The sequence below is a fragment of the Exophiala mesophila genome (genome assembly GCF_000836275.1).
Source record: "Exophiala mesophila strain CBS 40295 unplaced genomic scaffold supercont1.1, whole genome shotgun sequence".
NCBI lineage: Eukaryota > Fungi > Ascomycota > Eurotiomycetes > Chaetothyriales > Herpotrichiellaceae > Exophiala > Exophiala mesophila.
This window is the reverse complement of record NW_015622504.1, coordinates 2,329,331-2,353,693: the sequence shown is the minus strand read 5'-3', so window position 1 is coordinate 2,353,693 and position 24,363 is coordinate 2,329,331. Positions and strand designations below refer to the sequence as shown.

Below are 24,363 nucleotides of genomic sequence, written 5' to 3'. Positions count from 1 at the left end.
TATCCACCGTTATCGATAGCTTGGAGAAGCACGAAGTTGGAGAACTTCCTTGACTTACGACACCGGTGGAGCAAATTCTGGAGCCCCAGGATTGAGGTCTCGCGGGTCCTAGGCTATCGCAAACCTGGGTATCGAATCTCATTGGGCGAGGTCATTACCACCACCTTGCTTTCCGAAGCCCGAGGTAATTGGTAAGAAGAGGTCTCACTCAGTATGGAGCTAGTTGGAGACGTCTCCATGGAAATACCTGGGGTCCAACTCGCGTTGCTGCCTGCCTACATCCGTTGCATCTATCGAACCAAGACAAAACAATGCGCGTTAGCTGCCAGGATGGACCAGCCCAGATTAGTTATCTTTGACAAGGCCACGAATCTTTTCCCCTTCTTTATAAAGCCCGTCGACTAGATGTCCCCTAACCACTTTTCCATTGTATGGTACCTCGCTTAGGAAACCCCAATGGACTGCTTCCTTCCAACCCTTGGCCTTCCAGTCATTCATGGTGTGCTGGGGGAAGAATTCAAACACTTCTAGCTCCGTAGGATCATGGGCTATAGCAACCAGGACGTTTGGATCAGCGTCAAACTCCTGCAGTGCCTCTATAGATTTTCGAGAAGTAGGGATGTCGGCGTAGAAGGTCTCTGGTGCAGTTGAGATGGTGAAGAAAGGCGTCTGAAGATTTCATTAGCGAGAGTAACAAGAGACGAGGGTTAATGAAGAAACCAAGTTGTTTCTTGACATCGTACATACCTTCTGTCCATTTTTCGGATCAGGGTGAGATGATAGAAATGCCGAACAGGGACATGGTCTTGCAATGCGACTATCGAGAACAGCTTCAGGAGGAATCTCATCTGGTAGAGGAATATGACTTGTTGGTCGAATTACTCCAGTGAAATGACAGACGTCCCCACCTAGGAAGACAAAGGTGTCTGGTGTCGTCCTGACCAGTGTAGATATATGCCCAATGGCATGACCCGGGACATTGAGAATATATAAACTGCCATCGCCAAAGTAATCATGGGCCTGGAATCGGCCAATTTTGAGGTCGTTTGAGAACGGAACCTCGACAACGTCTCGCCCGATGAAATCGGCCTCATGAAATGGAGAGTCTTCCTTTGCAGGATAACCAGGGAGGAAAGCATCTCGAAAGCCGGGGCCAACCAGGACTTTTGTGTTCTTGGACAGTGCTGCAAGATTCCCGCAGTGGTCGTAGTGCCAGTGACTTAGGATCAGAGCTTCAATATTGGCGGCATCAACTCCCCCTTCTTGAACAATGTCTAGAACATCTTTGTCCACCTTGAGTCCATTGACGTGGTCATTGACGAGCTGTGCAATTTGTGGGACCGAGTTCTGCCAATCCTTACGAGAACCTAGATCGAAGAGTAACTCCCTACCCGACTTCTCATGCTTGATATAGAAGGAGAAGGTCGGCAGATTGAGCCAATCGTATCCTGCCACCTTGGGCTCGATGAGATAGTGGGTTGGACATGTTATATCACACGTAGTGTTGATGATTGATAGTTGACAGGTGTTGGTGCTGGCAGGAATGTTCAACTTTGGGCTGGAGGACATTTTGGGCAAGTGATTTCTGGGTATGGGGTGACTGTCCTGCTGTATCTACTCGATACCCTGCCTTGAGGTCCAGGGACGTCGGCCCTTTTTATGATGCCCTTAGGAAGGCTGTTATCAGGCAGATTCATCCCGGTGACAGCCTCGGGCGGCCCACCGATGTTGCGGGGGTGGGGGTTTGCGTTGGGGATTTAGATTCTCATCAATGCTGATCACTTGGCGGGATGGTCGAAGTCTGTCTCTCCTTGCTCATCCGATGTCGAAGTCACCATGTAGGTAGTACCTGAGTGTCACGGGGTGTGTCTCATCGACGCCAGTGTCGCATGGTCTACATGGTGGTGGAATTCTACCCAGATCTCATGTGTACAGTTTGGTGGCCAGTGATGTACGAGGGTGAGCAATATATAATCTCCGAACACCGATAGGGCAAATAAACGAGGTCCTAGTCGCGACACGGCCTCGAATATACCACCCAAAAGGCCCGTGAGCATGGCTGTTGTACAAATAAGATGTACATATCTATCTGAGCTGGCAATTATCGTACGACATAAATGGCCAAAACCATATGGCTTGATGACCGGTTCATTCATCATCGTTCTGACTTCACATCCTTCAGTCATCTGGTAATGGAGCAAATTTGGACCTCTTCCTTAGGCTCAGACCAACTTTGATGAATACAAAAGGGACTGGCAAGAGGGCAGTCGCAACAGCGCCCAAGATGGACACGGATGAACCAACTCCAAGGCTTCGTATCATTGGTCGTGCCGCCATTGGTAATCCGGCGGCCATCAAACTTCGAAGAAAGGTGTTTGCGGCCGTGGCACTGGCGGCGTACAGTCCATACACATCGACAAGATAGTTGATGCCTGGATATGAAAGTCAATTAACAGGAGGGCTTGCTGAGGACATAGGGATAACTCACACTGCTGGAAGATAACGTTGAAACCAGCGCCCACGAATACCGTCGCAACCACGGGAAGAATCCAATGATGTTGAGGGGCTGCTGTCCATGCAAACCAGAACAGGCCAATGACCATGAGAATGGAGCCAACGGCAAGAGGAGGAAGTCGAGCTTCTGGCACAGGTTTTCCCTGAGCAGCACGACACTTGCGGATATAACGTGGTTGGTTGCCTAAATTGATGCCCAATGCACAAATGACACCAGCAAACAACCCGAGAAAGGGTAACGATGATATGACGGGAGACCAGCCCCTTTGGTCTGCAAAAACCACGGGGAATATCGCTAAGGTGAGATAGAGAATGGCATAAACAAAGGAGGCGTAAAAGGCGATGCAGGTGACCATGGGTTCGGTGATGAGCATGATGAGAGGTCGAGAGAGCTGTTTGGTTACTATTGATTTGACATCGACCTTGATTCTCTCCTGGGGGTGGTATAGCTTGTTGTTTCCGGTCTCCTTGCGCAGGCGTTGAGCTTTCCACTTCAGCAAGACTGGTGGATACATCTCTGGCATGCAGAAATAAGTCAGACCAACCACAGCAAAATTCAAGATGGCTGTGAAGTATTCGGTCCACCGCCAGCCCATGTTTGGGTTGACGAGAATAGCGGAACCGATGGTGGGCCCCAGTGTTGGTCCTCCCACAACAGCAACGGCGTAGAAGCTGACGGCGGTACCTCGAGCTTCTCGGGACCAAATGTCACCTAACGCAGCATTGACATTGCTGACAGCGGCTGAGCCAAAGAGGCCACTGAAGAACCGAGTGATAAATACTGATGCAACATTGTGGCTAGTGGCTGTGCCGATAGAGAATAGAGCCAGACATGTCATGGGCGGGAGCATCGACACTCGTCTACCCCAGACCTCAGATATGGGAGCCCACAAGAGAGGGCCAAATGCAAATCCAACACTGAAGCACGGTTAGGCGTTGATTAGTGGCATGAGATTGGCTAAGGAGCATACATGTATAGTGAGACGTTCAAAACAATGGCGTCTTGGCTAACGTTGACATAATCTGCAATCGTGGTGCTAGCCGGAGAGATGATACTGGAAGCCAAACTGGCAGCAAATGCCAGCAAGCCCAACTGGCAGGTGATCCATGATTTGAAGCCCGTGGACCAATTTTGAGGATTTTCTGGATCTGTGTTGGATTCCCACTCGACAATGATTTCGCCTTTCTCAGTGTCCGGAGATGGCTTTTCCCGAGACTCGTTTGGTTGTCCCTCTACGTCGGACGTCTGTCCACTATCTGAAGACTGATTATTAGACCACATGACAACTGGCTGGAGTTAGCCATCGGGCGAGAGCGTGAGGATGATGTTGACAAGAAAAAACGAATGAAAGGAAGGTAGTAGTAGGTATGTAAAGATCTCTCCGCAAGAAAATGTCAGCAAAGTCAGAATGATCGTACAACGATGCTTGTCAGTGTAAGCATCGCATTGTAGGGGGCAACAATTCTCGGCAACTTTTTGCCGGTGACGAAGACAGTGATGATAGAAAATATGAATTGCGTAATCTTCAAGTCCTTGTGGTATTTTGTCGGCCCTGGCACTCCGGGGACCACTTCCGACCACGCGGGTAAGGACCCTGGATCGTACAAATCCAGACACTGATTCTGGTGGGGACTTTGACCGGCATCGGAATTCATCGTAGGTGCCAGAATTTCTGGCCTTCTCCCGCCTGGGGTCTCTGATCTCGAGATTGGCTGTGATAAGTGAGCATAAAACAAGTGGATTGGCATCACTCGGAAGAATTAAACACGAGAATGCTGCTACATGACTCTGTGTAGATGGTTCACTTCTGGTAGAGCCAGGCTGGAAGATGTTGATGGTGGAAGAGCGTGAGGTGGCTCTATGATCCGACATGGACACACGTGACATCCACTACTGCGGCGCAGTCTTTTACGAACTGTTGATACGCCACCCGTCTTCAAGTCATTCGATGCCATGATTGGATCCCCACCACGGAATCTGCTCAACCTGCTCATGCGACCATCTACTAAGTACCTCCCTACTTATCTCCTTTTGTGTTGACTTGGCCGAGTTTCCCATGGCTCTGGTGAGGGCTCAACCTCGAAATCGACCGCCATGCCCTCGACGGCATTGAAGAAGGCCTCTCAGCCGCTAGGGTACAACCTGCGGCAGTGTTGTGCTTGCAACTCGTCTTCCCCTCGCAAGAGGTTCAAAGCCGAATCGCCCGCACATGTGAGAAGTTATGCCGACGTCAAATCCAAAGCATACGAGTTTCGAGACAACATGAATTGGCCTTGTCGTGCCGTGCCCTTCACCCCTTCTCCGTACGATATCTTCGACCTTCCCAAGAACGGGATCTACTCAAAGCACAAGTTCTACGAGCTGGTCAAGATCTACCATCCGGATCGAACCGGCCATGGTTGTGATTTACCGCATGTGGAGCGGCTGGAAAGATACAGGCTAGTGGTGCAGGCACACGAGATTCTGTCGGACCCAGTAAAGAGAAGGGCTTTTGATGCATCAGGCATGGGCTGGGGTGAAAAGGGCCGCACGGCATCCAGACATAGCAAAGGTTTCCACAATGCTGCAGGAAAGCAATATGGTCAAGGACCTGACGATGATTCGACGATTTTCAAAAATGCCACTTGGGAAGACTGGGAGCGTTGGTATCAACAACAAGACGGCTCCCAAAAACAACAGTACAGCGGTATCTTTCTGCACCCCAACGCATTCGCTTCTTTTGTCATCTTCCTCGCCGTTCTCTCGGGGGTCTTGCAAGCCACACGGGCAGGACAATACTCGGGGGCCTTGGAAGAGAAAGCCAAAACCTTCACGGCCGAGACCAGCAGATTTTTGACATCTAGACAGCACCATCTGGAACAAAACCAATATAGCCCCGATGGCAGAGTGAGGCACTTTCTGCAGAAGCGTGATCCATCAAAGTCCGGACTGAAAGAAGGAGAAGAAGAGGTGTATCGACAATATTTTCCAGAGGCTACAGAGCAACCTGGATCACAAGGGCGAATTTCTGCGAACGGAGAAGACTGATTTGATTTTGCCATGATAAATGCTTCTCTGCTCCTTCATTGCACATACTTACTGCAACCGACATACTCTTCAGTACTACATACTTACTAGGTACTCCCCTTCTTGTACAGCGTGGCTAAGATGCCACGGATGCCAGATTTATGACGTACGACAATGACAAGTTTTCATTATGCTGTGTAAATAAAAAAGCGTGCAAGGCTCAACGTCAAGTCTTGGTCAGTGGAAATGATGTTCTTCTCAACTCTTAAGAGCTTCATGCTATATACTAATGTACATATGGGTAGTAGGCCACGTACTTAGGTACTTATATTATACCCATTCACCCAAGGCGCAGGTTTGATTCCACGGATACACTTGTTGGCAACGCCTGCTTTTTGTAATCCCTTTTCTTGAAAATGCCAGCCGAGTGTTGATCATCACATCTTGCCTTTGATTTCCTCGGCCTTTCCTTTGGCTTGTCCCTTGAGTTCGGCGGCTTTGCCCTTGGCCTCACCAGCTAATTGCTGTGCTGTGCCTTCTGCCTTTCCACTCTCGGCACCGACAACACCAGCGACTTTGTCTTTTGCTTCGACTGTAAATGAAAGGTTAGTTAGCATGGAAGTGGTCACTTGTCGTGACAAGGACACCTGGGAATGGACGAACCTCCTTTGTCAATGCCTGCAACAGCGACGTCTGACACAGCTCGATCGACTTTCTTGAGACCATCTTTGACAGCCTCGGTGGCTGTCTTTTGGTGTACTGCTGCCACTGAGAAGCATCTAGGTGATTGTTGGGTGATGGAGGATCTGGCAAGAGTGCGGACAATGGGTGTTGTTCTTGATAGGAAAGACATGGTGGCTGTAGAAGGAGGAAGTGTCTACAGTAGGAGAGCGGTTGAAAAGTGTTCTGGATTTGATGGTAAACTTCTAAGTTGTGATGGAGACTGAAGTTGAATTTCTTATTGAAACGGTCGTGAACAGTAGTTTCAAGAATTCACTCATGGGCGAGGGAGGAATCGAGTTTTGAATGAACATTGCACATCATCCATCATTGGCGAGGGGCTGGCAGCTGTCGACGTCACGCAGGGTTGACGACAAGAACTGGAAGTTACAACCTGCAATTGCCAGCGCATGTCTCGATCCATGGGACGGAAATGCCATCATCTAACGTGCTTTCCCCCACAAAATCGACGTCTGGCTGCACAATCGCAACGCCACCGACAGGCGATCCTACTCGACCGGCCACCAAAGCCGAGGGGTGAGACCCATTGACGTCATCAAACTGCCCCACCTTCCTCACAACACCCTCGAATAATGGTTTGAGGAAGGAGCAATCCAGAATCACATGCAAGTAGACTGCTACAAATCAGCGGATGAAAGAAACCACCTACCTACAGTTCAAACTGCCAGCAGCTGCAAGTCATCAATTCTACCAGCCCTTGTCAACGTGTCAAAACTCTCGCATTTCATTTCATACATCATTCGTTACCGTTGAATTCCATTCAAAAAATCATGGATGTGATAAAGGCCAGTTTCCTCTTCACTTCAAATGCCCAATTCTTCCTGATACGGCGTCTGCTGGTGAAATGACATCAACCACTGTCCTGCCTCAGGATCTTTCCTCCAAACGGTCGATATCAATGCCCGGAACTCATCCTGCGACTCATCGTCATCATCTGTGATATGCTGCCTCGTTGCCAGAACACGGTAAGTGATCAAAGCGGCATCCGCTGCCAGCGGCGTCACTTGAACCTCGCTCAATCGATACCGCCTCCATGGGACAAATGCCTCGCTCTCGAGAACCTCCTTCAGACACGGCTCCGTGGTGTGCGACACTTTGAGACCCATGGGGAAGAACATGACGCATTCTCGACTGAGAAATGGTAATAGCGCTGCTCCCGATTCCATTAATGCTTTCCACGTGTCGTTCTCGAGGGCGAGTATCGAATCGTGTAGAAGGGGTTCGGTCGCCATTTCGTTCTTTATCACCTGAGGCGTCTTCGTTGGTGCGGAGAATGAGCTTTTTTTTATTTGAAATTTTAATTTGGGCGTTGCTGTGTACCTAGTATTTTTATCGGTGTGTCACGGATTTGTGGGATCGTTCCTTCGATTATAGGAAAAGGAAGGATGATATGTGACGGAGCAAGTGGACTTTGCTAGTGAGAAAAGTGTCAGGTGTTGATAGTAATGAAGAACTTAAGCTAAACCTATTCAGGTAATCCAGATGGCACCTTCCTTCTATTAGCCTGAAAATCGAGTACTCGCTCCTTCCTAATTCGGATGATTTAAATATAAGTAGGTGCTACTTACCTCAAGAGTTCCTTCCTAATCTAGAGCTACCTTACTTAAAAAAAATCTTACCTTAAGTCTAGAACTGCTCTGGTTTCAGACTACTTAGAGAGGTAGGTACTAGGTACTTACCTATAATATCGTCTAACCAGCTCACACCAGCAATCTCCGTTATAGAATCTATAATTTTCTCAAGAATTCTTACGTAAGCCTAGACATCGTTGAGCATTTTAGCTTGCAATGTGAACGGTGTGTGATCCACCTCATCGCAGAATTCTGGAGCAAGCCAGTCATATGTGACGCCACTAATGCCGCTGATATCGATCAAGATAGCATTCCCAGATGCGTCGATAACGACATTCGAGGGTTTCAGGTCTATATGGACAAGACCGCGTGACCGCATGGCATTCAGCCCACGAGCGAGCTGAGCAGGCCAGAGTCTCCAGGATTCATTACCCTTATCACCATCATCCACCCACTGCTCGATGGTTCCTCTAGGGTGATACTCAAGGATGATGCCGCGTATCACGGGTTGGCCCTGCTTGATTGGATCTGTCCTATATGAATTCGCCGACACCGCAATTGCCATAAGCTTTACGATGTGAGCGCTGAATATGAGTTGCTGGAGATTTTTCGCCTCCATTACAAGGACCTGGGTGTCCGTTGATTGGTAGAGAGGGCGATCGATTCTCTTGTAGATAAACAATCTCTCATCTTTAACGGTTTTCACCAAAGTTGCAGAGCCGGTGATGTCGTTCTGTTCTTGAAGGTCTGAATGCGCTATCTGTGGTATCGTAGCAAGAGATTCATCACTTTAGGTAGGTGGAAAAATGATTCGGCCGCGGTCTTCGTGAATCGTTCTGCTCAAACGACAGGAAGGGTCTAGATATCTGTTCTGCTGGTTGATTGCGATGCCACCGGATGGATTTGTAGTACTTTCCTGGCGGTGAAGCTCCAGGCTGAATTGTACTAGGTACCTCACTCACCGTGTCTGGCAGCAATTCCAGGTTGCTGAAATCAATTCTATTGTTAGGATAAAAGATCTGAGTTCGTCGCGCCGCTCGAACTTGTGCTCGACGGTCTTCCTTGTGAAAACACAGTCTGCATTCGGCACAGTCCTGAGCAAGTCGCTATTGAAGGTACCTAATTTTGACGTGCCACGTCAATCCATCACTTTTCAGAATCAAGTTTTGCGATCGCTTGAAAGGTTACGGTGCCCCAAGGTATAGAAAATCTTCCTGCTCCTCATATGAAGTGAATTTCATCTCTTGTGTCATTGCAACTGAACGCGGTCAGATTTGACAGTCGCGTGAAGGGAAGGAACCTTAAAGGCTATAACTGTAGGTACTCTTAGTCGTACGAACGGGTATCTCAAGATACCTAAATAGTTCTGTAAATGTCAGCATTCCCTGTATTTTGCCAGGAGCATGCGTGAGCATCCCTCAACACCGAAACGAGTAGCTTCCACCAACGTGGCAAACAAAGGACCCAATGCCATTATTGTTGGCAGGGCCGAGGGGCTAGACGCAGCCTTCTGGTGTGCGGATAGGTAGTACTAGTACCTACCTAACCCTGGTTAATTTTTTCTAACATCGTGTTGGCTTTGTCGTAAAGTCCAGTATCATCATAGGTTGGTCGGTAAGTAAGTATATTGGTGCTTAGGTACCTTGCCTGGTAAGGATCTGTCACCGAGGACCAATGTTGAACAGCTGCCGTAGCTGCCTGCCGAGAGGTCAATTCGGCAAGGTGTTTGAGCCTCGTGATGTAGGCGTCAGGTGAGTAGCAGCACGGCCAGATAAACACAAAGCGTGGTTGTAATCATATAAGTTCTACTAGGTAGGTAGTTGTCTGCAGAAAAGAAGGCGAGAAACGTGCGTGGTCACTGCCAAGACTCATGTACAAAGGTGAAGATGAGGAAGGTGCCAGCCAGGCTGTAGGTACACCAGGCTGTGCATAGGCAGTAGTAATCCAGGAAGGTGCTCGAAGAAATCAAGAATTTGCTACATCATGGAATTCACAGTGCCTCCCTCCTGATGCCCCTTCAAGATCTGGCAATCAGTGCCTGTACTCAGAGGCACTTAGACTTGTACCTATGGAGTAGTTAGAGTCTTCCTCAAGAAGTATTCGTATACAGTAAACTTTTTAGTGGCACCCGGAACGCGGCCGGGCGTCCCCGCGTTTCATCACCACCAAAGTCCCAAAGTGATAGACATTCCCGTCACTAGCCGTGCGAGTGGATAGACATATGGCAGGAGCTTCTCCAATTCATAAGACTGTTCCTGCCGAAGTGGTGCGGAGTCAACTTCAGTTGTTCCATCATTCTTCTTCCCACACTTTTTCGCCCTCTTCTTGTCTTACACTCACTCATTCAGTCAACCCACTAGAACCTTTCGGAAAGCGCTCTTGCTTGACAATTCCTCTTCTCACTCACAATGAGCGCCCGCACCGTCACTATTCGGGCGTGGACCACCCTGCGAGCATGCCCTCAGCAAACCAAAGTGCGGGCATATTCAGCAGCGGTTGAACCGTCACCGATCAAAGTACAGCATTACCCTGCGCCTCATTCCGGCAACATTCGAGTTCTGCTACTGGATCGCCCTGAGGCGCGTAATGCTTTGTCGAGACGGCTGATTGCAGATTTGAGACGCCATGTCGACGAGATTCAGGCTGAAGGTGGAAGAGGCGGCACCCGAGCCTTGATCATTGCTTCAAACACAGATAAAGCCTTCTGTGCTGGTGCTGATTTAAGGGAGCGGAAAGGAATGACACAATCAGAGTATGTCTATCCATGATACTTTTCTGTCCCCCCTCTCTCTCTTGGTGTAAATTTACTGATGATTGCTGTGTCTGGAAACCAATAGGACTCGAGAATTTCTCTTGAATATGAGAAACACCTTTACGGATCTGTCGAAACTGCCTATCCCTACAATCACAGCGATCTCGTCGGTTGCGTTAGGAGGTGGGTTGGAGCTTGGTTTATGTACCACTATGCGCGTCTTTGGATCTGGCGTCACAGTCGGTCAGCCCGAAACGAAGTTGGCCATCATCCCAGGTGCTGGTGGTACATACCGACTGCCTGCATTGATTGGGCTCAATCGAGCACGGGACATGATCATCACCGGAAGACGTGTTTCTGGAGCCGAGGCATACTTCCTGGGCCTCTGTAATCGACTGGTGGAGATCCTGCCAGAGGAGGAGAAAGAGGAGGGCAAGGCTCGGGCCAAAGTCCTCGAGGCTAGTTTACAATTGGCCAACGATATATGTGAAGGTGGTCCGATTGCTCTGACACAAGCTATGCGCGCGGTTGAAGGTTGGCAAAGAGGTGAGGCTTCCGAAAACGAAGCCTACGAAGTGGTCTTGGAAACAGAAGACCGTCTGGAAGCTCTCAAGGCCTTTTCAGAAAAGCGAAAACCCGCCTTCAAGGGCAGGTGAAATTTGTCAGAGAACTCTAGTCGAAAGGGTCTAATGATTTCTGAAACATGTTGGCCATTGGTTTGGGAGCTTGCTTGCAGGATTCTACATCCTCCACGACCGTCTCTGAGTGTCATGACAAAGCCTGTCCGGCTACAAGGATCGTGGTTCATCTGTCTCAGTGACAACCTCAGTCATCCTCGAGCTCGGAGTGGGCACTTTCAACCTCGCTTGCATACTCCTCCTCGGCCTCTTTCAACCTCTCGAAATCGCTACTGGAGGCATCCGAATCTGCAGCTGCAGCCCTGGCCTCTTCAAGATCCTCGCGAGCTTCTTGCAGGGAAGAACGTTGACTTGATGAGAGATTTTGGTTGAACTCCAGGGGCGGCTCTGCTGGGGGAGGAGGTCCAGGCGGAGGGGCGCCGTAGCCATAGCCACCTCCGTATCCAGGGTCGTATGCTGGTTGTGGAGGTGGGGCGGCGGCGGCTTGATGATGGCTACCATCATCTGATAAGGCAGCACCTGCTAGAGCACCGATGGCTAGACCACCTGCGCCGGCGGCGAGCAATGCGCCAGTGCCATGTCCACTGTCCTTCTTATCTTTGTCCTTCTTGTCTTTGTCGCTCTTATCCTTCTTTGGTTCCATCCCTGGGCCGCCGTAGTAATCTCTGGTGTTGTCACCGTGACCCGGCTGGGGAGGAACAGCTGGCATTGCACCCCCATAGCCCTGATAGAAGCCAGGTGCGCCGGGTGGGCCTTGTGGTGGTTGGCCCCAAGCTGGTGTAGGGGGCTCCCATTGAGTACGGCCTGTGGCTTGTTCTACGTAGTAGGGACGTTGGCTATTCTGGTCCCATTGCTGAATCCATCCGGGAGGCAGTTGGGGGGGCCCGGGTGAAGGAGCGCCGTATTGGCCGTATGGTTGCGGAGGTTGGCCATATCCTTGTGCTTGGGGTGGTTGGCCATATTGTTGCGGAGGTTGCCCGTACTGCTGCTGTGGAGGCTGACCATATGGCTGTGGAACCTGTCCGTATGGTTGAGGAGGTTGACCGTAGGGGGGTTGTTGAGGATAAGCTTGATAAACGCTTGGGTCGGGAGCAGCCGCTGGAATGACGCGTCAGCGGTCTGAGAGGATTCTGGAGTGGATTAAAGGAACAAGCTTGAACTTGATTAAGTACTATACCTCTGTCACTTGGATTTTCATTTTCCTTGTCCTTATCCTTGTCCTTGTCTTTCTCCTTGGGTTTGTCACTGTCCTTGTCGGCCTTTTTCTTGTCGTCGTCGTCGTTTAGAAGCTCCTTGACTTCATTCTTGAGTTTTTTGAAAAATGACTCCATGATTGTCCGTCAAAAGAGACGATGGACGAGGGAAGAGATTAAAACGACAGCTCACCTTAGTAAGTACCTTTTTTTGTTGAGGTCGTCCAAATCCTCTCGTCTTGAAGCCGAACGAGAAGAATGCCGGCGAGGTGGGCTACATCAGCAGGTTATGTGGGACGAAAGAACCGCAGTCCTCTCTCCAGGTGGGTGGAGCTGGGCGGACAACGCATCAATCTTAGCTGGCCACGATATGGCGCAGTGGGAAGCAGCCTGAGATGCATAAAAAGGGGTTGGCTGTGAGAGGCAAGGCACCCGTGTGGCACTGTTCACAATCATCGCAGGTCAAAATCAGGGTGGACAGTGGTGCCACCAGAAAAATGCAGAGGGGCATCTAAGGCACAGATGCAGACAGAAGCACAGAGGGTAGCTGCATGTTGCAAGCACCACTGGCTTGGCAGGCGCTTCCAACATCATTCTTTCCTCCAAGGAGAAGGGGAATTTGTCGCTTGGCATTGGGTCTTTGATGCGAGACACGTAGTAATGAATGGTTCGTCAGGCATGAACCCATCTCGCCTGGTCTGAGAAGACCCGATGTACCGTTCTTCGACGGAGGCGGTTTGATGGCTCGCAGGAGCAAGCATGCCCTAAAGGTCCTTTCTTCTGCTATCTTGCCCAGGTCAACCCCGGCGAGAGAGCTTGCATATATATATCTGAAGTCCCGAGTGGGGGATTTTTGTGATTGGGCTGAAGCACATCGATGGAACGAAGGGGAGAATTAGGAATACGGTGGGCGTGGAAATGCACATGTCGACATCAGGGGAGACCCGGTAGGTTGGTGGCTGTGTCAGTGGAGTCAACCAGAAAACCAGCCCGATTCAGTCCATATGAGGTCCAGAATGTAATAGGTGTGATAACCCAGGCTTGACCCTCCGTCCATGCTTATGGAATCAGGCTCGCACCCGGCATCTGACGATGTGAGCCTAGACAGGCCTATTTTTGATTTGTTCCAAGACCACTTTATGTCTTCTTCGACCTTTGGAAATAACTGCCAAGTAGCACGGGTCCTTGATTATGTATCTTGGATCTGGTTTGATTTGCAAATTAATCAGAATTGTGAGCTGTTCAAATTCGCATCATGGACAACTTTGACAGATCCACAATGGTAGACTAACGGCGTGCAGACCAGCATCAGGTATCAGGCCCAAACAAGGGTATGTGGGGAAGATGTACAAGTCAGAGGCATCCCTCAACGCCAGCAACATATCCTGTGCACAAGCTGAGGATCTGGTCGGATCACTATTTCCCACCAAACCAACTGCTGATTCCACTCTTTGCTTTAGCAGCCCCGTCCTCGACCGTCTTGTCAAACTTGTCGATGGCGTTGTTGAGCTCCTTGCCAGTCTTTTCTCGATACTCTTTGGCTTTGGCTTCCGCATCGGCTAACTTGGATCTCGCATCTGCAGACTATTGATTTGGGGTTAGAAGGAAAATTGAACAGGATGTCAGAATAAGGTATTGACGTACGGCCTGATCAAACTTCTGGCCTACTTGCTGTGCTAGAGCCTCGCCCTTTTTCTCGGCCTGCTTCTCTCGACCTGGGAGTTCACTCTTGATCTGTGCGGATAGTTTGGAGGCGTCGGCTGAGAGTCGAGGAGGGTAAGTCAATCCGACAGACCAGGCCATGGGTTGGGAGGGATGTACCTTCGAACTTCTTCTCAGCAACCTTTGGATCACCACCGGCGGAATATAGGTAGTAGCCGACACCACCTGCAACGGCCAAGCCGCCAATTGTGACACCTCTGTTGGGCATGACTGCTGAGTTTGACGTCGAGTGCTTTAGTGAAGGGGATTACAAGGACGTGTAGTGCCGACCAGCAGATCGGTGGGAGGAGAGAGGACTCGAATGGCGTATCACGCGGAAAACGATGGCTTGGGAAGAGATGGCAGCAAGGAAAGGTGAAAAGATGTGACAGATGTCGATGCAGGAAAGTTCAGATGCAGAGGGAAGGTGCAACTTGTACCTCGTGTAGGAAGAGCGAATGCGACAAGTGGTGCGATGTTTCCATGTGTGGTGGCTTTGATCCGTGACATCATTGGATTGGAGCACAGGCAGTCCAAGTGACGAGGGATGATGACCACGGCCAGACTTGTTGATCCCTGTTCGTGTAGACTCGTGGTCCCTCGGTCCCCTCCATAAGACCAAACAACGTAAAGGCTTTATCAACCCCACGTCCTGCAGTATTCCTAGTTCACCTTTCCCCTACTAAGTAGTGTTGTAGGTGTCGAAACCTCTTCAAAGTCTTCATAGGAAGTCCAGAAGTGGCGACCTGCGCATGGGTTCTCACTCTCTACGGCGTCGCAATGTCTTGGTTGACCCCGCAGCTAAGGGAAGAAGTGGGAAACCTGGTAGGCGGGCGTGGGCCTCAAGGGGTTCCACCTGATTAGCTACCAACTTGAAGCCTATACGCAATAGTGGCTGCCACTGTAGCCTAGTTTTTTAGGGGTGGCGTTGTTCACTATCTGACCATTTGTGGCACAGTCCCCAATCACGTTAGGGAGTTTCAAGGCCTCTCGGCCCTTCTGTAGCCACGCAATTAGGTGGGCCAAGGCTTAATTGACTTATCCCAACAACGACGTCAATGACTCAAGCAACGCCCAAAGGCCCCAGCAACAACAACCACAAATCTTGACTCCAGCGCAGCTCGATAACAATTTGCATGTTTTACTCTGTCCACTGTCCACGTCAATCAATCCCATTTCATTTGAATCAACCTCTGTTTCCACCTGACTACCTTGTCCTCCTTGACCTTTGATTATTTAGTTGTTATTAGAATCACCTCTGCATACTACCCAGTCGCCGCCAGCATACGAACCAAGCCAGTCCGCAGTCTCTCCTCCAGCGAACCCGAAGCACACAATCATCGCAATCCACCTCCCACCAGGCAGCCGTTCGCTGTGTCTGCGAATCAGCACCAAGCGTACCTGACTATCCTGATCATGATTTGACTCTGAAAAGCATTATACTCCAGCTGCCCAGATATCCATCCTTTCGACTGTCAACCTCGCAACGGCATGTCCGACAATGTCACTCAAACTGCTACCCGCGTTTCAACTTTGGACGGTGCACCCGACCCTTATGATCACGAAATATCTTTGATTGATGCCACAGCTCCAGATCGCCAGGAGGAATCCAGGTCTGCCTCTCCCAGCCCAAGTCGGCCCAACTTGCCCAGGAATCCTACCAAAATTTCAGTCAAGGACCACCTCGCCCGAAGAAAGTATGCCAAATGGCAAGAGCATGTTGTGTCTTCCAAACCCGTCAGCATTGGCACAAATGATGTACCCTCTTCCCAAACCCCTTCCAAAATTGAACCTGGTACTACGGTCCCACAAAGCCAGGCACTTGATTTTGCCGGAGAACACTCCGAGCATCGAAGCAGAAAAAGTCTGGATAAGAGGAAGAGAAAGAACTTGACCTCTCCCAAGAATTACATCTACGAAATTGACGTCCTTTACGAAAATCAGCGTGGGTCTTTTTTCTGCGGAATCCCTCTATATTCCAACTCTTCTCTTATGCCAATCGACCCCAGTCCATGGCTCAGCAAAGACTTCCATCAGTCTCCAGTCAATATCACCAATGCTCAGGTGCCAGACCCAAGCTGGGAATGGGCTTGGAAGTCCTGGTATGTTGACATGAGCTACGACGTCGATGAAGAAGGTTGGCAGTACTCGTTTGCTTTCGGCCGCAATTTCGCCTGGCATGGCACCCATCCGTGGTTTCACAGCTTTGTTCGCAGACGGAGATGGCTGAGAAAGAGGATCAAGAAGGCCAAAGTCCCAGCCGACACCAACGCAGGCACCCTGGGAGCTGCACATCACTTGACGGGAGATTATTTTACTATTCATTCCAAGCGCGACAGGAGTCCAATCAGTGCGGTCGATGGGACAGGTAAAACCGCCAGACCCTCGAGCTACATCAGCTACCCGGACTCTCTCGACGTCGACCAACCACCTGAAGATGTCAAGAACACTGCCAGTCTCCTCAAGGCCCTCCGATTCGCAAGCATTGACCGTGAAAGGATCGACGTGGTCAAAAAGTTCGTCCAAACTGCCCCCGCTGATGAGCTGGCCTATGTTCAGCACCACATCGAGGACATCATGTCCTTTTTTGTCTTTCAAAATTCGAGGCGACAGTTACTTACCTACCTAAAAGAAACTGCAAATCATGCGCGTGAACATCGCGAGAAGCATAGTCAGGAGGGCCGACCGGAAAGTGACCAAGAGAGTCGCAGAATAGATCATTTACTGCAGGCCATCGAGGCCGCCAACGCCCAAATCACAGGCCTTGAGTATTGGAGCGACAGAAAACATGTCCTCAAGACTGTCGACGACGGAAGCGACATCACTCGGGCAATTGCAACCATCTTTGATGAGCCAGCCCCTAAACCGGAGCCCGAGTTGGAGCCAGTCAAGGAGATCAAAGGAATATCGGATCAGGCTGAAATTACCGAAGAGAAACAAGCCAAAATCTTTTCATTCCCACCAAGACCTCCTAATAATGACACTCCTAATGGAGAGCTGGACAAGGGCAAGGGAAGAGCCCATGATAGCGAAGACGATCAGGTTGAAGAGGCTCCGCCTGCGAGGCTGAAAGCAGACCAAGTTCTGATCCCTGACGAGGATTTAGCGTAGGCGTTGGTGGGTTGCTACTTATCCATTACATAGGCCAGGCCTTTCTTTAGCTGCATTACTTTCCACGTTGTTTAATTGCAAAAGATGGACTAGCATAAGTGTGCTAGTACCTAGGTATTTGATGCTCTGGTGAATTCCCCCATCGACAACAAGTGGCCAATCAATCGACGACAAAATCAATATAACCTATTAGGGCATAGTGTGACACGGACGCGTTTGGTCGCGCGTGGCAGCGCGTCGTGGTCCAGGCTCTGGGACTCTGCCTGCCACCCAAGATTGCACCTTGGCGCCGTCTCACATCTCTCAATGTCACTGACCTACCCTACACATAAGAGTACCTATATACATACATTCCGTGCATGTCTATGGAAACTCTTACAGTTCATGATATGTTTTTGGTGCCAGACTCTTAATCCATTGCTTTTACTGTGCACACACTCAACATTATCCACCCCAAAACTTGTTGGCACCATATTCACACCTTCCCTGCGTCTTGTTCAGTGACGATTCCTCGATGGCGCCTTCCATTCGAGGTTCTCGAGTCAGCAAACGGCAAGCACCACTGCGCAACTTCGCCAAAATCTCCAAAGCCGTCAAGGAAGAGTTGACCGGCAAAGTTCTATTAGAAGCAGAGGTCTCGAGTCACAGTGCCACCTCCCCCGACTCCGTCAAGTCCAGCGCGAAAAGAAAGCACCCTTATGAGGACAATCAGAGTGATGCCGAGTCACCATCGCAACGAGTAAAACAGGCGAAGAAGGTATACATTTCGACTTGACTGGAGCTTTGACAAGTGCGCTGACATTGTTCTGACAGGCGAAATTACAATTGCCTACACCCCCCGACTCTCAGTTTGGCGACGACTCCTCCGCCGAGTGCCAACTTTCACCCACTCTCGAACTTTGCCATTTATCCCTCAATGCCAACTCTGACCAACATTCAAACCTGCCTCGAGAGCCTTGCGAGTCATTGACCAGCCTCGCCGCCCTACACAAATCATTCCTTCGCGCTTTTACAATTCATATTGCCCATAACGGCACCTCTGCCCCAGCTGACTTGTCCACTCTCCTGGGCTCGGTCACAAGGCTATGGAAGAGATACGCAGTGACGACAGAGGACATCCAGCGCATGTTAGCCTTGTATGAGCTCAGCGATCGCCAATCGACCACCCCTCGAACATTCAAACATAAATCAGGTCCCTTCAAGTTGATTCGGACGGGCCTTGGCGATACTGTTCGACACACTCTTGAATTTGTAGGAAAAGAGTACTCGAACATAGCCGGTCGACCCTCTTTTGATGAAAATGAACTACAGCGGGAATACGAATCTGTCACTGGGACGCTCTGGGCTGCTCTATGCGACCAAGACCAGAGCTGGGTGCACCAAGATGTTCTCAACTTTCCGCGACTGGCCTTTGAAGTCGGTAGCCAGACACAGATTCGAAAGGACAAGACCTCAGCCATACGCTTGGAATTACTTGGATCATCGGCCAATGGTGAGCGTCGCAACATAGCCGAGCTCCCCAAGAAGACCGGGGCCACCAGCGAACAGGAGAAAACGCCACAGGCACTCAAGGCCAGGACAATGTCATTGTTTGATCGCGTTCGAGCCAAGCAAATCGCTAACTCAGGCACTGCAACACCCAGCTCGGAAGCGATCCTACGTCAACATGCTATCGGCCGTATCGATCAAGTGGTGGAAATTATCCGCATGAAACAACAACAGAAATTGGCTACAAGCTTTGTTTCATCCCTGCACTCAAGTCCCGGGAAAGTTCGAGGCAAGGTGTCATTCAGCATGAACCAACTGGTATATGACATTAAGAGCAGCCTGAGTGTGCCCATTTGTGAGGATGAGATTAGATTGTGCATCAACATTCTGTCCAAAGATGTGCCGGGATTCTGGTTGACAACATTCAACATGGGCAGTGTACAGACGGTTGTTCTCAATGGCCCAGGACTGAGTGGAATTGAAGTGCAGAAAATCTTGTCAGAGGACTCGATGGTGTGATTATAAACAGTCGCTACATAGATGATTGGATACCCGTTCTAAGTCAGGACGTAATTGATTCTTGAAATTGCCTCTCACGTCGTACCTCGTGCTTAAAAGTCCTGTCTCTTCGTGAAGACCAAGTCGAGACGGCCCATCCCCAAGGTGAAATGATCTTTTGACTCCTTTAATAGTCGATGACCATCCTCGCCGGGAGCCAAAGCCACGTCGAATTTGCGCAGGAGCTGGGAAGCGAGGGTGCGGATCTCCAAATAGGCCAGATTTTTGCCGATACATCCATATGGCCCAGTAGAGAACGGGGAAAATGCATCTTTATGGCGAATCAGCTCCGGTCGAGTCGAGAAGCGTTCAGGGATGAATTCGAGGGGCATTGGGTAGATATCAGGATCTGTATGACGAGAAAGAAAAGAGCAGTCAGTCAATCAGTCAACCACCTCGATATATATCAAAGCAAAAAGGGAGGAAGAAAAATCTCATACCTCGAGCCATAGCATATCCAGGCATTTGAATGCACGTATTACCAGGAATATAAGTGCCAGCAATCTCCACCCCTTCCTTGGGAGTCTCTCTGAACACACCACTCGGCACGGGAGGGTTGAGTCTCAAAGCTTCATTAATCGCACCATTCAACAACTTGGCATCCTGAATCTTCGCATGTTCAAAAGGTTTTCCGGGGGGCAACAACGAGTCCAACTCCTCTCTCAAGCGCTCGGCCAAACCCTTCTGGCTCGCAATATGATAGAACAAATGCGTCAACGTCGCCGCTGTGGTATCACTACCAGCCACAATAATGAGTCTCGCATCGCCTTGCAACATGGGCAATTGAGTCTTTTGTGTGGCATGGTCGGATTTTTGATAGAATTCAATCAACGTGTGTGTGATGTCTTGGACTTTGAGTTTGCCTTGCATTTGGATGCGCTTGTCAAGTTGCTCGCGAGTGTATTGGAGGAAGCGTTGGTAGTCATCGCTGATGATGGGGATGGAGGTCATGATGCGGAACATCCATATAGGGAGGTTCAGTCCCAAGGGGGCCATGCCTTCGTTGAGGACTTTGATGGCCCAGTGGTAGTCGCCGGCTTGGAGCATGTCGAATCCGCTGCCGAATCCTAAATCGCCCATCACGTCGAAGGAATATAGGTTGAACCATTTAGTTACATCGACGGGTTGGCCTGATGGGAGTTAAATCAAATCAAATGTTAGTACTGGTGTCTTGCTGTGGGCATACTAATTTACTAGGATATATGGTATGGTATTGGAAACTGACCTGCATGTTCTTCCATTTTCTGAATCAATAGATCATTGTAACCCTGAATCCGGGTTTCATATCCTCGAAGAGCCTTGTCACTGAAAGCAGGACTCCAGATCCGACGTCTGCGATCATGTTGAGCTCGGTCGCGACAAGTATGCATGCTAATCAACGGCACGTCCTGGTTATACCACGGAGCCTTCGTGCATTTGGATTTATTTCCTGAAATGATCTCGACGGCCTCTGGTTCGGTGACCGAGATATCGTTGGGTCCAATACGCACGAATTTGCCATACTTTTGATGCAGATCCGCGAGTTCTTGATGGCCATTCAACTTGGGAGCCACACGGGTGACGAAGTTGAACTTCGAGAGACGAGCCCAATAGGGGCCAGGGATCTTGTTCAACGGGTTGAAGAATAGTCGGTAGATGATCAAACTACTGTACAACCCAGTCAGGAACAGGGCGCTTGAAATGGCGGTGGATCGTGCTGCTGCCGCGGTGGAAACGTTGCCATAGTGTGAATTGGCGAATGTGCTGACAGCGAATACCAGAATAAAGGCCTGGACGTAACGAAGTGGGTAGAGGTGGCGTTCACCAGTCTTGAAGTAGAACAGATGAGCGGCCACACCGGCCGCAAGGGTTAGGTATGGTGTAAAGGACATTGGAGTACTTGTAGACATTTTGGAAATTGGGAAATGACTACGAGCGAGGAGCAAAGGTCAGGAGAACAGGAATAGAGATGGAGAGAAGAGTCTTTTTGTATTTTCTTATATGTTCTTCTATAAGGCAAGTCACTCGGTGAGACGAGGGGATCAGCAAGCTTTGGTCTTGTGTACCATATCCGAGGGTTTGATGTGACACCATGAAACCCATACTCAACTGCGAATGAGCATGACGGAAGTGAGCCTTTGACATACCGGGGCGAATCCGGGGCTGGACAAGAAAGCGTCAAAAATAGACTCTTTATTGGCTGTGCTTGGAGGTTTGATGACGCTCATAACTTCTCGGCCCTCAAGAATTGCTTGATGCTGCGTACGATGGAATTTCGGGCAATCCAAAAGGACGCAGCTGAGGGGATGCGCCTACTGGTATGCCTCAATCGAGGATACGTGCTCTGTAGAGGCGGTTGATGGATCTTTGATGGAGGAGTTCCAAGGCTTGACTCCCCGACAGTCAGCAGCCGGGCCAATCTTGTGTCTCCGGTTACCAAAGCTCTTGGGGTCCATGCCCCGCTCGAGAGCATGGATCGATGTTTGTGCATGGTTTTACATGGATAGCCTAAGCGGAATATGAATCAGATGCCCGATGCCCGAGTGTGTCCCTGTCCAAATGCGGGGTCCCCATACCAACGGCAAAAAAACAAGCTGTCGACTCGGTCGAGTCGAGCAAATTTGGGCGATAACCGTCGACTCGGTCTTGTCGATGCGAACCCGTGTTAAATGTTCAACGTTCAGCGTTCAACGTGACTTGGTGGGAGATTTCATCATAGTCGATTTCAGGCTCTGAGCCATGTTTCTGGACGATTATGTGGAATATTCTTACTCACACCAGTACGTCGAGTCATTAGGCATATGGTGTGGCCTGAACTGTGTTTGTATTGAGCGCCGAGTGCTGATTGCCTATCTGACTCGATACTGTTCGATGCTTGACACAAATCTGGGCCTAACACGTCGTCATCACGACCCGAACAGTCCCAGGCTGCATCGACACTTGGGTGAGATATTTATTGGGCACACGGGGGCTACGGATTGCAATCCGTGTCCACGTCTGAGTCAGCTTGTCTCAGTCTGATCTTTACCACGAGATGAAACAATCATTCTTCTCCGAGGATTAAACGACGTAGAACTTTCTCAGCCTCTTTAGGCTGCATCTTTCCTTTGTCTGGATGCCTTAAAAGTTTGCCCATCAGAAACTGGATTTTGCCCAACTTCCCATGCTCTTGGATGTCCTTGATGATTTGAGGATGTTCGTCAATGACTTCCTGTGCAATCTTTTCGTACTGCACTGTTGACAGACTGACAAATGCTAGTCCGTCTTCTTCGATAATTTTTACCACATGACGTTTGTCACCATTGAACTTGAGTTTCAAAATCAACTTGGCTGAGGGGTGGGTGATCTTGCCCTGCTCGAGGCGATAGAGGATCTGAGCAAGGTCAACTGCTAGGACGTCAAGAGGAGACCATTGCGCTTCTTCTGTGGACAGCAGTGCTCCCAGCTCGTGTAAAACCCACTTGGACACATATTTGCCCAGGATCTCTGTTGGAACCGCGCGACCGTACAGATACGATATCTCGCGGACCACGGTCTGGAAGTAGAATAGCCGCTCCCCGTCGTCCAAGGTGAGAAGGGCGCTCACGTCTGATGGTGAGACCCCGTAGTGCTCGAGGAGCATCGTGCTGAGCTTATCTGGCGAAGGAGGTAGTGTCCTCTCCAAGGTATCGATCAGGCCCGCATGAAGATATAGAGGTTGAATATCTGGGTCCGGCATATATCGATAGTCGACCTCCCCTTCTTTGCCTCGGAGTCTTCTCGTTTCGTGTGGATTTGTGACTGACCAGCCTCTTGTCTCCGCCTCGACCGCGCCTCCTGCCGTCAGTACCGCAATCTGTCTATCTCTTTCAGCCCTGATAGCGTGCTCAATGCCAGCCAGACTACTCAAATTTTTGATCTCTGTTCTTTGCCCCAAGTCTTGAACCCCGGCGTAAGAATGCCCGGCATCGTCTGTCGAATCGCGACGGCGGACCGAAACATTGACATCCGCACGAAGCCCTCCCTCCTCCATGCCCGTAGTGACTGCATCAACTGCGTGCAAAATAGCTTGCACTTTGCGCACATAAGCGGAAGCGTCAGTGGGAGAATGTATGTCCGGCATTGATATGATCTCAATGAGAGCCTGACCAGAACGGTTGAAATCAATGAGTGTGGTTTCTTCATCTAACTCTTGAGACTTGGCCGTGTCTTGCTCCAACTGAATTTGTTTGATGCGCACTTTGAGCGGCTCTGTGTCGTTCTCGGTATTCAAGGTGAGATGCCCATTTTTGGCCAAAGGTTGATAGTATTGGGTAATTTGGTAACCGGCCGGTTGATCGTGGTAGAAGTAGTGTTTTCGATCGAAAGTGCTCACGAGCTGTACAACACAATTAAGTGCTAGTGCTGCTCGTAGGGCAGGAAGGAGGACGGCATGCTGAAGCACTGGCTGGCTGCCAGGAAGCGCGATATCGAATTGAGCAACGTCCGTGTTTGGAGGGAGGGACGGAGAAGCAATTGCGGCTACATAATGTTAGTGGATATGGCAGGTTGGTGATGAAGACAGAGAAGCCTCACGTGAGAATAGCTTGGTAGCACTATTCAGTTGAGCATGAATCTCAATACCAACGGTCAATTCCCAGTCATCCAAGACATCCACAGCCTTTGGCGCGGGCGCGTGTCCCTTTAGCCGGGCTGCCTTTGCAGCATCCTTGAGTTCCTTGCGTAGAGGAACCACACCAACTTCAGAGAGCGGCTTGGTGAGGTGGAAAGCCCTGGGGAAGCACAGTGGGAGATAGGATGGCGTGAATGGTTGACTTGGATTAAATGAACCTGGACGACAGAACCTGGAGGATGTAGACCGGCACAAGGGAGTGCACTTGGTCCATCTTGGCGGCATGGACTTCTCGATGTACACTGACGCAGCAGCGACGACGACGACGGTAACGCCGAGCCCAACAAGAACTTGAGGATGGAGATGAGAGGGCTAAATGAATGGTTTCTTTAGAAAAGTCATCTGATTCTGCACATGTTTTGTCACATTTTCTTCAGCGGAGCAAGTATATGTGGTTGCAGTCCGAATGTATTGCCGTAGTGCGGAACATCACTTTATCCGCTCCGATATCCTTAATCC

At 49.9% G+C, this 24,363-nt stretch overlaps 11 protein-coding genes across 14 annotated transcripts; 4 read left to right on the top strand and 7 right to left on the bottom strand.

Moving 5' to 3' along the window:
* Positions 1-345: 345 nt before the first annotated feature.
* On the bottom strand, positions 346-1,785 carry PV10_00759 (uncharacterized protein; the record flags this gene model as incomplete). The annotated part of the gene is made up of 2 exons (XM_016364874.1): positions 748-1,785; positions 346-669 (listed from the first exon to the last, which is right to left on the bottom strand). Exons 1-2 carry the CDS (start codon positions 1,567-1,569, stop codon positions 346-348), a joined length of 1,146 nt encoding a protein of 381 aa, XP_016228523.1. The 5' UTR covers positions 1,570-1,785.
* A 78-nt stretch (positions 1,786-1,863) lies between these two features.
* On the bottom strand, positions 1,864-4,004 carry PV10_00758. 3 transcript variants are annotated; one of them, XM_016364871.1, is made up of 3 exons: positions 3,486-4,004; positions 2,489-3,432; positions 1,864-2,432 (listed from the first exon to the last, which is right to left on the bottom strand). In XM_016364871.1, exons 1-3 carry the CDS (start codon positions 3,794-3,796, stop codon positions 2,179-2,181), a joined length of 1,509 nt encoding a protein of 502 aa, XP_016228520.1. In that variant the 5' UTR covers positions 3,797-4,004; the 3' UTR covers positions 1,864-2,178. The 3 variants fall into 3 exon arrangements, with proteins under 3 accessions (XP_016228520.1, XP_016228522.1, XP_016228521.1); XM_016364873.1 differs by having other exon boundaries at positions 2,489-4,004; XM_016364872.1 differs by having other exon boundaries at positions 1,864-3,432.
* Positions 4,005-4,287: 283 nt separating this feature from the next.
* On the top strand, positions 4,288-5,834 carry PV10_00757 (uncharacterized protein). Its single transcript, XM_016364870.1, has one exon. The coding sequence runs from the start codon at positions 4,610-4,612 to the stop codon at positions 5,540-5,542; it is 933 nt and encodes a 310-aa protein (XP_016228519.1). The 5' UTR covers positions 4,288-4,609; the 3' UTR covers positions 5,543-5,834.
* On the bottom strand, positions 5,753-6,652 carry PV10_00756 (uncharacterized protein). The gene is made up of 2 exons (XM_016364869.1): positions 6,185-6,652; positions 5,753-6,113 (listed from the first exon to the last, which is right to left on the bottom strand). Exons 1-2 carry the CDS (start codon positions 6,372-6,374, stop codon positions 5,959-5,961), a joined length of 345 nt encoding a protein of 114 aa, XP_016228518.1. The 5' UTR covers positions 6,375-6,652; the 3' UTR covers positions 5,753-5,958.
* Positions 6,653-6,862: 210 nt separating this feature from the next.
* Positions 6,863-7,657, bottom strand: PV10_00755 (uncharacterized protein). Its single transcript, XM_016364868.1, has one exon. It carries the CDS (start codon positions 7,492-7,494, stop codon positions 7,066-7,068), a length of 429 nt encoding a protein of 142 aa, XP_016228517.1. The 5' UTR covers positions 7,495-7,657; the 3' UTR covers positions 6,863-7,065.
* A 2,473-nt stretch (positions 7,658-10,130) lies between these two features.
* PV10_00754 (uncharacterized protein) lies at positions 10,131-11,760 on the top strand. Its single transcript, XM_016364867.1, has 2 exons — positions 10,131-10,585; positions 10,671-11,760. Exons 1-2 carry the CDS (start codon positions 10,242-10,244, stop codon positions 11,239-11,241), a joined length of 915 nt encoding a protein of 304 aa, XP_016228516.1. The 5' UTR covers positions 10,131-10,241; the 3' UTR covers positions 11,242-11,760.
* PV10_00753 (uncharacterized protein) lies at positions 11,148-12,752 on the bottom strand. The gene is made up of 2 exons (XM_016364866.1): positions 12,401-12,752; positions 11,148-12,321 (listed from the first exon to the last, which is right to left on the bottom strand). The coding sequence occupies exons 1-2, from the start codon at positions 12,552-12,554 to the stop codon at positions 11,411-11,413; spliced, it is 1,065 nt and encodes a 354-aa protein (XP_016228515.1). The 5' UTR covers positions 12,555-12,752; the 3' UTR covers positions 11,148-11,410.
* A 633-nt stretch (positions 12,753-13,385) lies between these two features.
* On the bottom strand, positions 13,386-14,601 carry PV10_00752. Of its 2 annotated transcripts, XM_016364864.1 has the most exons (3): positions 14,238-14,601; positions 14,061-14,176; positions 13,386-14,000 (listed from the first exon to the last, which is right to left on the bottom strand). In XM_016364864.1, exons 1-3 carry the CDS (start codon positions 14,344-14,346, stop codon positions 13,833-13,835), a joined length of 393 nt encoding a protein of 130 aa, XP_016228513.1. In that variant the 5' UTR covers positions 14,347-14,601; the 3' UTR covers positions 13,386-13,832. The 2 variants fall into 2 exon arrangements, with proteins under 2 accessions (XP_016228513.1, XP_016228514.1); XM_016364865.1 differs by having other exon boundaries at positions 14,061-14,601.
* Positions 14,602-15,239: 638 nt separating this feature from the next.
* On the top strand, positions 15,240-17,303 carry PV10_00751 (uncharacterized protein). The gene has a single exon (XM_016364863.1). It carries the CDS (start codon positions 15,609-15,611, stop codon positions 17,226-17,228), a length of 1,620 nt encoding a protein of 539 aa, XP_016228512.1. The 5' UTR covers positions 15,240-15,608; the 3' UTR covers positions 17,229-17,303.
* A 252-nt stretch (positions 17,304-17,555) lies between these two features.
* Positions 17,556-19,264, top strand: PV10_00750 (uncharacterized protein). Its single transcript, XM_016364862.1, has 2 exons — positions 17,556-17,985; positions 18,042-19,264. The coding sequence occupies exons 1-2, from the start codon at positions 17,743-17,745 to the stop codon at positions 19,233-19,235; spliced, it is 1,437 nt and encodes a 478-aa protein (XP_016228511.1). The 5' UTR covers positions 17,556-17,742; the 3' UTR covers positions 19,236-19,264.
* Positions 19,265-21,230: 1,966 nt separating this feature from the next.
* PV10_00749 (aspartyl/glutamyl-tRNA(Asn/Gln) amidotransferase, B subunit) lies at positions 21,231-24,214 on the bottom strand. The gene is made up of 2 exons (XM_016364861.1): positions 23,808-24,214; positions 21,231-23,753 (listed from the first exon to the last, which is right to left on the bottom strand). Exons 1-2 carry the CDS (start codon positions 24,127-24,129, stop codon positions 22,297-22,299), a joined length of 1,779 nt encoding a protein of 592 aa, XP_016228510.1. The 5' UTR covers positions 24,130-24,214; the 3' UTR covers positions 21,231-22,296.
* Between the last annotated feature and the right edge of the window lie 149 nt (positions 24,215-24,363).

What these genes read in the sequence shown, in the direction of transcription:
- PV10_00758 (XM_016364871.1), bottom strand. Translation starts at nt 3,796, where the DNA reads ATGTGGTCTAATAATCAGTCTTCAGATAGTGGACAGACGTCCGACGTA. An exon ending in TTGAACGTCTCACTATACAT is followed by an intron (nt 3,433 to 3,485) that starts GTATGCTCCTTA and finishes ACCGTGCTTCAG; the next exon opens with TGTTGGATTTGCATTTGGCC. An exon ending in CAACGTTATCTTCCAGCAGT is followed by an intron (nt 2,433 to 2,488) that starts GTGAGTTATCCC and finishes TTTCATATCCAG; the next exon opens with GCATCAACTATCTTGTCGAT.
- PV10_00757 (XM_016364870.1), top strand. Translation starts at nt 4,610, where the DNA reads ATGCCCTCGACGGCATTGAAGAAGGCCTCTCAGCCGCTAGGGTACAAC.
- PV10_00756 (XM_016364869.1), bottom strand. Translation starts at nt 6,374, where the DNA reads ATGTCTTTCCTATCAAGAACAACACCCATTGTCCGCACTCTTGCCAGA. An exon ending in TGCAGGCATTGACAAAGGAG is followed by an intron (nt 6,114 to 6,184) that starts GTTCGTCCATTC and finishes TTTCATTTACAG; the next exon opens with TCGAAGCAAAAGACAAAGTC.
- PV10_00755 (XM_016364868.1), bottom strand. Translation starts at nt 7,494, where the DNA reads ATGGCGACCGAACCCCTTCTACACGATTCGATACTCGCCCTCGAGAAC.
- PV10_00754 (XM_016364867.1), top strand. Translation starts at nt 10,242, where the DNA reads ATGAGCGCCCGCACCGTCACTATTCGGGCGTGGACCACCCTGCGAGCA. An exon ending in AAAGGAATGACACAATCAGA is followed by an intron (nt 10,586 to 10,670) that starts GTATGTCTATCC and finishes GGAAACCAATAG; the next exon opens with GACTCGAGAATTTCTCTTGA.
- PV10_00753 (XM_016364866.1), bottom strand. Translation starts at nt 12,554, where the DNA reads ATGGAGTCATTTTTCAAAAAACTCAAGAATGAAGTCAAGGAGCTTCTA. An exon ending in TGAAAATCCAAGTGACAGAG is followed by an intron (nt 12,322 to 12,400) that starts GTATAGTACTTA and finishes GCGTCATTCCAG; the next exon opens with CGGCTGCTCCCGACCCAAGC.
- PV10_00752 (XM_016364864.1), bottom strand. Translation starts at nt 14,346, where the DNA reads ATGCCCAACAGAGGTGTCACAATTGGCGGCTTGGCCGTTGCAGGTGGT. An exon ending in TGCTGAGAAGAAGTTCGAAG is followed by an intron (nt 14,177 to 14,237) that starts GTACATCCCTCC and finishes CTCGACTCTCAG; the next exon opens with CCGACGCCTCCAAACTATCC. An exon ending in GCCAGAAGTTTGATCAGGCC is followed by an intron (nt 14,001 to 14,060) that starts GTACGTCAATAC and finishes CCAAATCAATAG; the next exon opens with TCTGCAGATGCGAGATCCAA.
- PV10_00751 (XM_016364863.1), top strand. Translation starts at nt 15,609, where the DNA reads ATGTCCGACAATGTCACTCAAACTGCTACCCGCGTTTCAACTTTGGAC.
- PV10_00750 (XM_016364862.1), top strand. Translation starts at nt 17,743, where the DNA reads ATGGCGCCTTCCATTCGAGGTTCTCGAGTCAGCAAACGGCAAGCACCA. An exon ending in GAGTAAAACAGGCGAAGAAG is followed by an intron (nt 17,986 to 18,041) that starts GTATACATTTCG and finishes TTGTTCTGACAG; the next exon opens with GCGAAATTACAATTGCCTAC.
- PV10_00749 (XM_016364861.1), bottom strand. Translation starts at nt 24,129, where the DNA reads ATGCCGCCAAGATGGACCAAGTGCACTCCCTTGTGCCGGTCTACATCC. An exon ending in TGCTACCAAGCTATTCTCAC is followed by an intron (nt 23,754 to 23,807) that starts GTGAGGCTTCTC and finishes AACATTATGTAG; the next exon opens with CCGCAATTGCTTCTCCGTCC.